The following is a 14028-nucleotide window of genomic DNA, read 5'->3' on the forward strand; positions in this document are numbered from 1 at the left end:
CGTGTCGTGATCGTCGCGATCATGCGACTCGTGTCTGTCCGATCTGGTATCAATCCGTAGTTCACGGCAGAAAGAGAAAGATCTCGCGGCGCCTGAGCTCGCGTTGAACTTGTATAATCTTTTTCGCTTGACTCTCTAATCTGAGATTCGAATTTGCTACTATAACCGTAAGTACAAAGTGTGATTGTTATTATGCTCGTGATCAATTCTCTAAGCTAATTGGGACCACTCACGGACACACCATAGCGCGCGTGCATTAATGTATTATAAGCTCAAGACAATTTCAGACCATGTCAATTTGCGTTGGCCGTGCGTATACCAAAATGTCCAAATGACTGACCGCGCGCCATGGAATCGACGATGGCGGTCACAACTTTTCGTATGCTGTTTCGTTTATGATAGTGCGCGATTGGCGCGTACAAAACGATAGCTTTGCTATTTCTCTAGGCGACATCCCTGCTCCGAGTTATCCTGACGATAACTCCTAACCCCTGCGGAATCTATTGTTAAATCAGAGCGACAACCATTGACATCGATGATGGCATCGCATTTCGCTGTTTGTTTCCTATTTTTTCTCTTTCTCCCTTCCTGAGACGTATTTCCCTCCATGAGATGAATTTTATTTGGAATTTCGTCATTTTCGTCATCCGCCTTTGTATTGTACTTACATATTCACATGATGAGTGGCCAGTGAATCTACGTGTGTACAATGATGTATAGCGCGCATGCTCGTATTTGAAGATATTTTTAAACGAGGAAGGAAGAGTAAAATTGGTCTTTCTTTTTTTTTTACTTTAATAATTTGCAAATGTTGCTTATATATTTGATATAAATAATTATTGAATTGCGAAATTGTGAGGACATAAATGCAAATTTTCTTCGTTAAAATAATCTGCATAAAAGCATTGTTTAATTTTGTTTTATGCTTATTTCTACCAATGTAGATTAATTTTAATTTTGATTTAACTTGCTTTTCTTCTTTTTCTAATTCGAAAAATTAGAAAAAATAAAGAATACACTTAACTTGAAATTAAAGTTAATTTACATTGGTAGAAATGGATGTTAGATTAATAGAAAGTAGTAAAGATTTGATAGCAAAGATTGTAATCATAATTTTAGTTTAATTTTTAAAAAGAATATAATTAATAAATTATTTCTAACATTTATAAACATACATGCTATGCATATATTCTATAAAAAAATATTTAAAATAATACTTTAAAATACTTATATAATATATGTCATTTTTTTTTTTTTACTTCTTTTTATATCTCATATTAATGATAGCGATGAAAATTATAACTGCAAAACTACTTCATGAATCATATAATATTTATCATATTTTTTTTCTTTTCCAAAAATAAAAATTTTATTGTAGAATAAAATGTTGAATAAAGCTTAGCAAAAAAATAAAAAAATTAAAGTTGTTTTTTTAGATATGTGAATGATGAAATATCAGATAATTTAGAAATATAATTCTAATATTTACTATCATAATTCAGTAAAATAATCTGTGCATAATAAATAAATTATCTTTTCAATTGTTCCATACTGAATAAGAAATTTTTAGAATTCTTAATTCTGATATGATTTCTGATAAATAAATAAAAATGTCTTCTGTATATATGTTATAATAAAATTATAATAATTATAATGTAATAATACTATAACGATTATAAATTAAAATGAAGAGCATCAAAAATTAATTGTGATTATATTATTTGTGAATTATATTTAATTTCACCTTATATGTATCTAAGTTTAATTAAGAATAACATTTATAAACTACATTTAAAACTAAACTCATAAACTAAACTTATAAACTACATTTTAAATTAACATTTAAAACTAAAATGTAATAGATATACTTTGTAATTTTTAGATGTCAACTGGACCTACACACAAACATCGTTATAAAAACGTAGGATTAGATTCACAAGAATTGCGGAGACGCAGAGAAGAAGAGGGAGTCCAATTAAGAAAACAGAAACGTGAACAACAATTATCAAAACGCCGCAATGTTCCTAACATTGTTGCGGATGAAGATAATGTTACATCCACAGATGAATATTCACTTCCTACAGCACAATCAGTAATATAATTATTACATCTTATTATTCTTATATACTATTTCATAATTTTTTTTTTTTTCTATATAAATTGTATTTTAGCAATCTCCTGGTATTATAACATCTGACATGGTAGATGCATTATATAGTCCTAACATACAAGATCAATTGGCAGCAACGCAGAAATTTAGAAAATTATTATCAAGAGAGCCAAATCCTCCCATAGATGAGGTGATACACACAGGAATAGTACCACAGTTTGTAGAATTTCTTAAAAATAATACAAATTGTACTCTGCAGGTTAGTATATAGAAATAAAAACATTAAGTATTTGTGTTATGTATCAGAGACATAAATAATATATATTTTTAGTTTGAAGCAGCATGGGCTCTGACGAACATAGCAAGTGGTACATCTCAACAGACACGTATTGTAATAGATGCAGGAGCTGTTCCTACTTTTATATCTTTACTTGGTTCTGAATTTGAAGATGTACAGGAGCAAGCTGTCTGGGCATTAGGCAATATTGCAGGAGATAGCCCTGAATGCAGAGATCATGTATTAGCCAACGGTATCCTTACGCCACTCCTGCAGTATGTTTATAATTCTAGTTTTTATGTAAACTTGTTCATTCATCACTATATATATACTTCAAAAAAATTGAAAGATTATGTGCTATATTAATAGTATTATTTCAGTTAATATATCACATTTTTTTTACAGGCTGTTATCGAAGGCAACACGACTTTCTATGACTCGCAATGCGGTATGGGCATTATCAAACCTCTGTCGAGGAAAAAATCCAGCACCGGCTTTTGCAAAGGTTGCTCCGTGTTTGCCGGTGTTAGCGCATCTTCTCAATCATACTGATTATGATGTACTTGCTGATGCTTGTTGGGCTCTTTCTTATTTAAGTGACGGTCCAAATGATAAGATACAAGCAGTTATTGATGCTGGTGTTTGCAGACGTCTCGTGGAACTTCTTATGTATGTTGGACCTTATATAAGATGTCAAAATTATAAAATTTATACACGTGCGTGCGTGCGTGCGTGCGTGCGTGTGTGCGTGCGCGCGCGCGCGTGTGTGTGTGTGTGTGTAGAGTATAATTAATGAAAATTTTTTCAGGCATGAACAAAATAATGTAATAAGCGCAGCTCTTCGCGCTGTAGGAAATATAGTTACCGGAGATGATGTGCAAACGCAAGTTGTATTAAATTGCTCGGCATTACCATGTCTATTACATCTTTTAAGTTCGCCACGGGAAAGTGTTCGAAAAGAAGCTTGTTGGACAGTCTCTAATATCACTGCCGGTAATCCTCAACAGATACAAGTACGTTCCAATCTTTTGAGAATATGTAGAACGTCCATGCGTGTAACACGTACGCGTATGCGCGCGCACATACACGCAGATCCATATATATGTTAATAGTTTATATGACGTCTTTCTTTCACTTTTAGGCGGTGATTGACGCTAATATTTTTCCGGTTTTAATTGAAATTTTAAGTAAAGCTGAATTTAAAACACGAAAGGAAGCTGCATGGGCAATTACAAATGCTACCAGTGGCGGAACAGCTGATCAAATCCGATACCTTGCAATGCAAGGATGTATTCCACCACTTTGTGACTTGCTTACAGTTATGGATGTCAAGATCGTTCAGGTTGCTTTGAATGGAATAGAAAATATTTTACGTCTAGGAGAACAAGATGCAACTATGCATAATGGTCTCAACCCTTATGCAGTTCTTATTGAGGAATGTTATGGTAAAACGTCAATTTAATATAAATTTTACATAAAAGAGATATATTAATTAATATCAAATATTAGTCAAATATAGTATTAATATTTTTTTTTACAATGTTTTAGGCCTAGACAAAATAGAATTCTTACAATCCCACCAGAATATGGATATCTATCAAAAGGCCTTTGATATTATTGAGCGATACTTTGGATCTGAGGAAGAAGATACTAGACTTGTACCTTCAATTGATTCACAGGGACAAGAATATCAATTTACTGCACCAGATTCTTCCCAGTTGCCAGTACAAGGCTTTGAATTTTAATCAGCTATCTTTCAATTTCTGAAACTTTCGTTAAATGTTAATGTTATTTGTTCTACAGGGATTTATATGTTCTAAAAATCGGTACATCGATCTGTATTAAAATTATTAATAGTGACCAAAAAATATCTATTCATCAAAGTAAAAGCAGTAAAGGGTCTTTATACATTTTCAGTTGATTTCTTTTCTTATTCTTTTAAACAATCCATGATTTACTGTGTATCACGATCTAGAATGATCATTTTCATTTGCTTATGGCAAATTGCGACAATGTCTGCGTTAGTCTTGAAACAATTTGTGTAGGAACACTTATACTTGCATTTTCAGTATGAGATATTCAATAAGATATTCAGTTTTTAAAACATAAACATCTTAATGCTTAAGTAGAAATGGAAACAATGATCAGAATAATTTGTCGAAGCAGACTCATACCTCGTCTGACATGTGACTGACGCAGAATTACGAAAAAAAAGTAACTTGCAATATCCTGCAAGATACTAACTGAATGACTGAAGTACGCGACTACGTAGCCAACACGGACAACATTACGCAACGCGATACTCATTTTACTATACTAAATAGAAACATGACCAATTAAACTTTTTTACTGTAAATATGTATCTCGTAATTTTAAGACTTCTATACAGAGTGTCCTTAAGAAGCGAAATAACAGTTATATTTGATTATTAACGTAATATTGCAACAGTTTGCAAGAATTAATTAAGGTATTTGCAGTTTGTGATATATGTAATTAATACTGATATATATATGCAAGATCTATTTCAATTTTCTTTAATTAAATAATAAATAATGTTAAATATTGGCTTTAATTATATCTACATCTTTGTTAATCCAGTAATCAATTATTAGTTCCTAATTATAAATATATAAATATTCCTCTAATTTACAACCAGAGATGAATTTTATTCTAAAAATGTCATAACTGAAAATGATTTACAGATGTAAAGAAAATTAAAATTTTTTTTATTTATCATTGTAGCCATTTTATATTATAAGAAAAAATTACAAATTGATTTCTATATAGAATAAATGTCTCATACTTTTATAATTAAATTTTTAAATAATATTTAAATTATATTTTAAAGTAATATAATTAGTTTAACTGTTTAATTGCATATGATGAAAATGAAAGATATTGAAATTGTATAACGTATAAATAGATTTTGGACATTCTGTATGAAAAGTCTATGACTGTATATATGGAATGTATTTATTATTTAAAGGTTTGACGATACACTATACTATATCATACAAACCTTATATACTGTGTATTTTTAGTTACCGATTTGAATTATTACGACAAAAAATGACTGTACTGCAATTAGTTGAAACATTGCTAATGTATCACATTAGTAAAGTGTGCAGCTATGAATACTTGTTGCCAATTTATGAAATGCTTACCAAATAATACATTAATGCATTATGTAGTATTTTTACATTAATGTAAAAAAAAGATTTATCATTATATTATATATATTGCATGCTAATTCTTCATAAAATTTTTGCAAGTTGCTTTATGAAACAAAGAATAATAAACTATAATAACTTGAATAGGACATATAAGAATTGATTTAAATCAGAGTTTTTCAATTAATCTTTATCATAATCACTATTAGTTCAATAATTTAGTTCAAAGGAATTTTCAATTAATATTAATAAATAATATAAATGAATTTATTTGACATGCAGAATTAATATATATATTAACACATACATATGTACGTACACGCGCGTGCGTGTATTTGTATATATCTATAAATTTATCATAATTTTTAATTTAAAAATATTTTATCAAAAAAGGTTGAAAGAAACCCTAATTTAAACAATCACAAATATATTTGTCATATTTTTATTAAGAAAGTTAAAAGAATTTATTAAAGCAGGAAATTTTAATAAAATAGGGGATTTTATTAAAGTAAACTAAATTTATATAAATGGACATTGTATATTAAAGTTTTATTTAAGTTTTTCGTGTTTTTTAAAAAAAATATTGAGAAAGATATATATTTTGTGATTGTAATATAGGTGCAACAATATGTAAACAAAAGCAGAAAACTAACGATCTTTAATACAAATTACTTTAATCTATAATAATAAATCTTAATTAAAATTGTGCAAAATTATTAAAAAATCTATTTTACTTATCTATATATATATATATATATATATATATATATATATATATATATATATTTAATATTTATATGATGTATTTATTCATGATGTATTTAATCTGACCAAGATATCTCACTAGTTAATAAGCAGCTCCAATAAATTTTTGTTTGCAATGTATCGTTTATTTATATACAATTCATACAAAATGTTAAAAAGACTAAGTTTCTATTATCTTCGTATATTTATAAATATAGCAATAATTTGTTAACAATGTAATGCAATTTGTTAACAATGTAATGCAAAACAAATATTATATTTTGAATTTTTGAAATTAAAGTTATAAAGTGAAAGATCTTGTAAATTGGCAATAAGCAAAATACGATATTTGACATTATTAATCGTTGTATGGACTGCCGACTGACACATTAATACAAAATCTAATATCACACATATACGAAATAATCCTAATTATTGTATTTTATTTTGAAGCTAAATAAAAATATGTCATTCGGAAATATGCGTAAAACATTACTATTATATAATAATATCGTTATATTTTTCGAAAATAGAAATATGAAATTGTGATTAGAAAAGTTCGCTAAAAAATAAGATTTATTTCGTGTAACATTGGCATAAGAAAATAAAATTAACAGATCTATAGATTTCATATCTTTTTAATAGCAACCAGAAACAAATTTTATTTTCTGTAACTGTCATAATTGTGAGAGTAAATGATAAAGTCTTTGCAAGAAAATTGTGATTTCTAAGTTGATACTGATTATTTTCTATATACAAGAAATACAAGAAAAAAAATTAGAAATTTCTGTATAAATTATTACGAAAATAAATTAGCAAAAAACATAATGCTAAAAATTTGTTTATTAAATATATATAATGCAAAAAAATTTGTAATTTCTCAGTTTTGATAATTTTGACTTATAACTATAATAATCCACAGCCTAAAAATCATAAAAATGTTACATTTTACATTACATTATATATGCTTTATATGTTAAACTAATGGCTGTGTTCCAATATTCATTGCCAGTACTGAAAATATATAGTTTAGGTCACGTATATTATAGATTTTCAACGCAGCCCTCATCTTGTATCAAATTAGCATCAATTACATAATTTATAATAGATTCGCAGAAATTCATTAATAAGAATGCAGCAACTTTTTATTTTTTGTTTACTAATATTATTTTTTAAGTACGAATAAGAAAATACAGTCCATATATAATTACCTTTCAGCATTAATTTACCATTAATACTTATTATTAACATTATTTAAATTTATCAAAAGCGTGAAGGCAAAGTTTTACAGTTAAATCGAATATCAGAGACTAAATTATCTTGGCGATTCGCCATTTTTTCGTTGAAAATTATTCTAACAAATCAATGTGTATGGTAAATTAGTAAGAACTCAATGTATTTGTTTGATCTGTTCACAAGTATAAATAACAAACTGCAAATCGTGCATAAAACGCCTTAATTAAACAATTATTTAGGAAAATATTTAATTTCATTATTTACAGAACTATATTATTAATATTGTATTATATACACTATTACGTACTATTATAACTATAAACTTGTTCTTTATCACTGTACTGAATTATATAAAAACATACTTATGTTTTTTTCTTTTCAAACTTTAAACATATATTTATTTCAAATACAAATATACATTAGTTCAGTTATAAAGAACAGATCTCATGTGTTTAAATGTTTTTCTTTTGCAGATTAGCAGTATTTTAAATTTGGTTCAGATTGTACCAAGACAATTGCTCCATCTGTAATGCGTGTTACAAGAGCTGCTAAAATATCTTGATTGATGCTTCTTGATAATTTATTATAAATCTGCTTCTCTATGAAATCTAGCTTTTTCTGTGGTGAATGATAACTATTAGTTTGCACAGTAAAAATGTAAATAACCTCTGCTATTAACGGATTTATTCTATCGCACAAATTATGTAAGTCCTTTATTGCTTCTACATTAATATTCAATATATCACGAATCATCTACAACATATTAATTTAATTTAGGTAAATGTAAGTCAGGTCATATAAACAAAATTTATATTTAGGATATGCATACTTACCACAACTTTTTTTTCCTCTGGAGAATATTCATTCAATGTATTAATAATCTCGCCAGCATCATTTCCAAAATCTTTTGGATTAAATACCAAATGACTGTCTGCATTTAAAATAGTACGACTCACATGTGCCAGTTCATTGGCTAAACAATCCATTGTGGTTATATCATTTGCAAATAGTAGAATGATTGAAGGTTTCTTAGGATTTTTTGATACTTCTTGTATTGCAGATGAAATGTCATTCCAAGTATCTGATTTTTGATTATGAAATTTTGTTCTAATCCTTTCAATGAATTTATATAACAATGAAGTAGGATTATTTATAGTCTGTGTTTGTATTTTAAAGATATTAAATTGACTTAGGACAATTACTATTGCTATTATTGCTATGAAAATATAGATATAAGAATTGCTTATATTTTGTATAAAATTTAATATTTTATAAAATTTTTGTAAAAATTTGTATAAATTTGTTTCTTGTTTAATAACTGGCTTGGTATCTTTAGACTTTTTTGAATTATTTTCTTTTTTTGGAGAACTAGAACTAGAATGATTCTGCAAACCAGGATACAATTGTACTTCATTATCTAACTCATTATTATTTTTTATTAATTGAATCTGTTCTATGTTCTGATCTTCAAATGATTCTTCACTTTCTTCACTTGACAAACTTGGCTGTTTAAATCTTTTTTCTTCTGGTTGTAAACTTTGAGAATTATGTTGTTTAAGGAATTGTTTTCTATTTTTGATCTTAGAGGCCTTCGACTTGGGGAATACTTTAGAGGAATTAAAATTCTGTAATAATAATACATCGTTTGTTTCACGAATAGTTAAAAGATTATGGTACAAACTCTTAATAATGCTTTGTAATCAAAATTATATTTTATCAATATACAGATCTTAAGTAAAATTTTAACATATTTTAAAGATGAGCATTGCATGTAAATGGTGTTTTGAAAAATAGAATGAAAGCAACAAATAGAGTCAAGTATACAACAAATAGTGTCAAATGCATACAAAAGTTTAAATAAAACTCTGAATTAATATTGATAAATATTCATCATATCATATGTTTTACTTTTAAATCAACATTAGCATATAGATAAAAAACTATGAGAAGACATCTTTTACAATTTTATATATATCTTTTATATATTCTTATATATTTTGATATATATATATTTATATGACAAAAATAGAAGATAAATTGTAATACCTTGAAAAATAATTATTTAATACAACATAATGTCGTGCTATTCAGGATTTATAGTTTTGAGCTTACAATTGATATATAACAATATTCATAATTGTCTTTCCTACTCTTTATATCGCTTTTTCATAACGTGCGGCAATTGACCTCAGGGATGAGATTGATCTTTTACATTCTTACGAGTTTTTAACATAGCATATGCACGCACGCATGCACGCGCGCACGTTTTACATATTCTCGAAAGCTTGGAAACGTACGTGTATCTGTTGAGGATTACTGGCAGTGATATTAAAGACTGTTCAACAAGCTTCTTTTCGAATACTTTTCTGTGGCTAGGGTTGCCATCCGTCCTCTTTTCCCCGGACACTGTCCTCTTTTTTAGAACGTCGGGGACGTCCGAGAGAATTTTCTGAGAACGTCCAGGATAATTATAAGCGTTCGGAGTTTCAAGAAATTTTCTAAATATTTTGTTTTGATTCCTCTTGCATTACTCTACATTACCAAATAGCACATAAGGATTAAAATTTTTTAATACTTAATAAAACTTAAATTAAAAAACTTATAATAAAACTTTTTATTTTAAATCAAAATAGTCTATTTATTTTCCAGTTCAAATTTCTCTTTGCTCTGAATGCTAATGAACAATTAGATATGAAATAATGATTCATTTATTGTTCTAATCAATTTTATTAATTTAAGCGCATTTTTGTATACGTCCGGAGTTGCAATCGAAATGTCCGGGATTTTTGGCTTGTAAGTTTTGAAAATTTTTATCTTGCAACTCTACCCGTGGCAAACTTAAAAGATGTAATAGACACGGTAATGCCACGCAATTAATATCACGCGTATAATTTTAATTATGTCTAAAATCTAACAATTTGAGAAAGGTCTCGTTCCTACGATTATCACATATTGTATATAACTATCGAAAAATTATACGGTCACCATACATCGTTTATTTCAGATAATTGTTTTTTAGATTTTTTCTATTTTCTCAAAATTTTTATCTTTTATTTTATGCAAAATTTTTTTCTAATTAACTTTTTCAATATCTATCATACTTATGAGTAAATTTTTTAAATAATATATATAAAATTTAAATATATATTAAATATATATTAAATATAATAAATTTATATATATATAATTTGTCTTGTATTATATTATAATTTAAATATATATAATTTGTCTTGTATATTATATTGTATATTTGTAATGTATATTTGTATATTGTAATGTATACTTGTATATTTTTAATTTTTTTAATTAAAATTGTTTAAGATGAGTTTTTATTTTTTATTATTTTGAACCTATTTCAAATTTAAGGTATTTTAAGAGTTTGTTCCTACAGTTGAATCAGTTTTAAACTATTTAAAACTGCACATCTCATTTTGGTATATCATATAAGACAATTTCATAATGTACAAATTTCTGACAGTTATAAACTGGTTTGGCTGTCAGAAATCTGCACATTATGAAATTGTCTTACATAGAAAACAACATGTAGAAATAAAGCTCTAAAATTGTCAGCTTTGTCTTTTGTTTTCTTGAAGAAGATATGGTCACCATATTTAAAAGCTACTTTTAGTTTTTATCGATAAAAAAGAATTCAGAATACAGGGACTTATAAACAGATTTATGAATGGAGTAAAAAATAAGATAACATGCATGAATACTGATATATCAATCCCAAGCCCAACATTCTCAATGTTACTATCAAAGATCTGTTTCTTTTTAAAGTTGAACTAGTAGACATTTGTTGTATTTGAAATAGATACAAATGAAACAGATTGAAATTTGATGAGTCAGAAAAAAATTTTACAGTCTAGTGCAGAATAAAAAATAAGCTTCTGGACAATAATATGTATAGGAAAGTACATGGAAGAAATCAGTAAATAAAACGTTAAGAATTTAATTTAGAATTTAACAATACATTCAAACAAAATATTGCAATAAACTAATAACAACTTGTAATAATATTCACATCAAGCTACTAACAACCTACTAGTAGAAACAATATAATATTTTGATATGATTTTGTAATTATAGATAATTATAAAATCAGAGATTAAATTTATATTCTGCTATATTGACTGTTATACTTATTATTATAAAATTTATAAAAAATTGTTTACTGTTTTGAAAATCAATTCTGAAAACTTAAACTATGCAATATATGATATGAAGAAAAAAATTTTTTATGTTATTGCATTTTCGGGTAAAGTGGAATCTAATCTGAGTTAGCGCACTCGCTTTTTTTCGTTCTTCCTTTTTGTAATTCATTCTATATCCATCTCATTTTATGTACAAAAAGTGGTTAGATTCCATTTCATCGGAAACGCTATTAGTCGTAAACTCTCTTTGGGTCCTTTGGTCGAAACAAAATATTGGATAATTTAGCAAGCAATAATAGTATTAGGAGATAGACAGATACCTCCATTTTAGATATTTTGCAGTCAATGTGTTCATTAGTCTTCTTATTTTATCACATAAGAACCTTGTTAGGACGGTCACAACTGATTATAATTATTCCTTTTTTTGTTTCGCAATGGCTACCTAAGCTACGTTTCAAAGGGTGCTTTCCATTTAGAGTCAGTCTCATCAACTCCGGTTAATGCTATCGGCACAATTTAATCAGTTACGACAGTAAACGTCGGCACCATTGATGTTGAGGTTTTCGAAACACGTGACCTGTCGCGATAGGGTGCGTTCCTTTATTCATTCCGAGTACTGTCAGTACTACGAATAGCGTTCCGATATAGAGTAATGCACTTCGAAAGTACTGTCTTGAATTCTATGATGTCATTGATTTTGACGTACTTCCTGTTGCGACTACTGCAACCAGCGAGATAAAACAGAACACAAAGATGGCTGCTTCCATGGAGCTGAAATAACCTTAATTGATGCTAAAGAAAATAAAGCGTATAATATAGCGTATAATGAAATAATATAATATAATGAAATTATTATAATATTATATAATATTATGTAAATTATTTATTATTATTAATTTATATATATATTAATAATTTTATATGTATATTATATTATATTTAATATATATATAATAAAATTATATTTTTTTAATATTAGATATACCAGCCATTATTTCAGTTGGAGCTTCAAAAAACATGCTGCAACTGCGTTCCGTTTTATAATCTTGAAGCAGTTAGAAAGCGTATGAAAATAAAACGGAACAATAGCCGCAGTACACTTCCATTGGTGGGGGTTCCGTTTGACCACGTTGCAATTGACTACCAGCCACTCATAGCGTTTGAATAGAGGAAAACCTCTAGGCACGGGCCGCTGTGAGTGGCTGTGATCAATCGCAACGTGGTCAAACGGAACGCTCTCTTTCCATTACGTCATAGCATGAGCGCTCGAAGTGAATAAAGGAATCCATAGAGTGCGTTCCTTTATTCGCTCCGAGTATTATCAATATTACTATCAATATTAGAGTACTATCAATATTATAATAGCGTTCCGATATAAAGAGCAGTGCATTACGAAAGTATTACCTTGAATTTTATGACGTCATTGATTTTGACGTATTTTCTGTTGCGGCTATTGTAATAGATATAATAGAAGATAGAAAAATTAGAAAAATAAAAAATTTTATTATATTTTTTTGTATTTTTGTATTTTTTGCACTTTTTTGTATTTTTTATATTTTTTAATTTTATTTTTTATTATATTTTTTACACATTTATCTTTGTAACAAATATAATATGTGCACATTAAAACAAGATACAAGTAAGATACAAGTTTTGTGCAGATGCAATGTTCTTTATAGATATTGTATATTATTTATTTAAACTTATTGCTATTATTATTATTATTTACTATTATTATTAGTATTTATTTAACTTAATGCATTTGATGAAACACAAGCAATTATCCTTTTTATTGTTGCATATTAGATGAAGATGGACCAGTATAATATCGTCTGCAGCATGCAAAACTTTTCTTTTGCTTTACCGAAGAAGTAACATATAATTTATCTGCCGACAAAAGATAAATGCTTTTCATCGAGCTTCATGTTTAAAGCAGTTTCGTTTCTTGCTTTTAATGCTGACTTCAATACACAAATGACATTTACAGTAGTCGACGATAATCTGTTTCGTTTTTTTGTTTTAACATCTGTTAAGAGGGGAAATATTCTTTCCGGAGCTGCATTTGAATTTGGAAGTGCTACAGTAAAATTCAAGAAGGCTCTTAAATTAGGATATTTGGTTTCATTATTTAAATATTATAAAATCTTTGTAAAATCTTCTTCCACATATTATCAAAATTTAATTTTAACAAATCTTGTTTCTCTGTTACTGAAAAATCTGAATTTAAGGCAAACCATTCTTTCTTTAAATCGTTTTCGTCAAAATCCTCCATTCTTGCAGCAATAAAAAAAAGATCATGAAATGATATTTCCCTATCAGTACTCAATAAAGCTATAT

The 14028-nt window shown here is 27.5% G+C and overlaps 2 protein-coding genes across 2 annotated transcripts; one reads left to right on the forward strand and one right to left on the reverse strand.

Moving 5' to 3' along the window:
* Kap-alpha1 (karyopherin alpha1) lies at positions 1 to 5573 on the forward strand. The gene is made up of 8 exons (XM_011638998.2): positions 1 to 167; positions 1883 to 2092; positions 2172 to 2369; positions 2442 to 2662; positions 2793 to 3056; positions 3196 to 3400; positions 3529 to 3832; positions 3936 to 5573. Exons 2-8 carry the CDS (start codon positions 1883 to 1885, stop codon positions 4130 to 4132), a joined length of 1599 nt encoding a protein of 532 aa, XP_011637300.1. The 5' UTR covers positions 1 to 167; the 3' UTR covers positions 4133 to 5573.
* A 1553-nt stretch (positions 5574 to 7126) lies between these two features.
* On the reverse strand, positions 7127 to 12460 carry TORIP (Torsin interacting protein). The gene is made up of 3 exons (XM_011638994.3): positions 12012 to 12460; positions 8371 to 9162; positions 7127 to 8290 (listed from the first exon to the last, which is right to left on the reverse strand). Exons 1-3 carry the CDS (start codon positions 12015 to 12017, stop codon positions 8012 to 8014), a joined length of 1077 nt encoding a protein of 358 aa, XP_011637296.2. The 5' UTR covers positions 12018 to 12460; the 3' UTR covers positions 7127 to 8011.
* Between the last annotated feature and the right edge of the window lie 1568 nt (positions 12461 to 14028).

Source organism: Pogonomyrmex barbatus, unplaced genomic scaffold (genome assembly GCF_055798465.1).
Source record: "Pogonomyrmex barbatus isolate J1 unplaced genomic scaffold, ASM5579846v1 scaffold19, whole genome shotgun sequence".
Lineage (NCBI taxonomy): Eukaryota > Metazoa > Arthropoda > Insecta > Hymenoptera > Formicidae > Pogonomyrmex > Pogonomyrmex barbatus.

What these genes read in the sequence shown, in the direction of transcription:
- TORIP (XM_011638994.3), bottom strand. An exon ending in CAGAGGAAAAAAAAGTTGTG is followed by an intron (nt 8,291 to 8,370) that starts GTAAGTATGCAT and finishes AATATGTTGTAG; the next exon opens with ATGATTCGTGATATATTGAA.
- Kap-alpha1 (XM_011638998.2), top strand. Translation starts at nt 1,883, where the DNA reads ATGTCAACTGGACCTACACACAAACATCGTTATAAAAACGTAGGATTA. An exon ending in CACTTCCTACAGCACAATCA is followed by an intron (nt 2,093 to 2,171) that starts GTAATATAATTA and finishes ATTGTATTTTAG; the next exon opens with CAATCTCCTGGTATTATAAC. An exon ending in TCTTATTGAGGAATGTTATG is followed by an intron (nt 3,833 to 3,935) that starts GTAAAACGTCAA and finishes ACAATGTTTTAG; the next exon opens with GCCTAGACAAAATAGAATTC.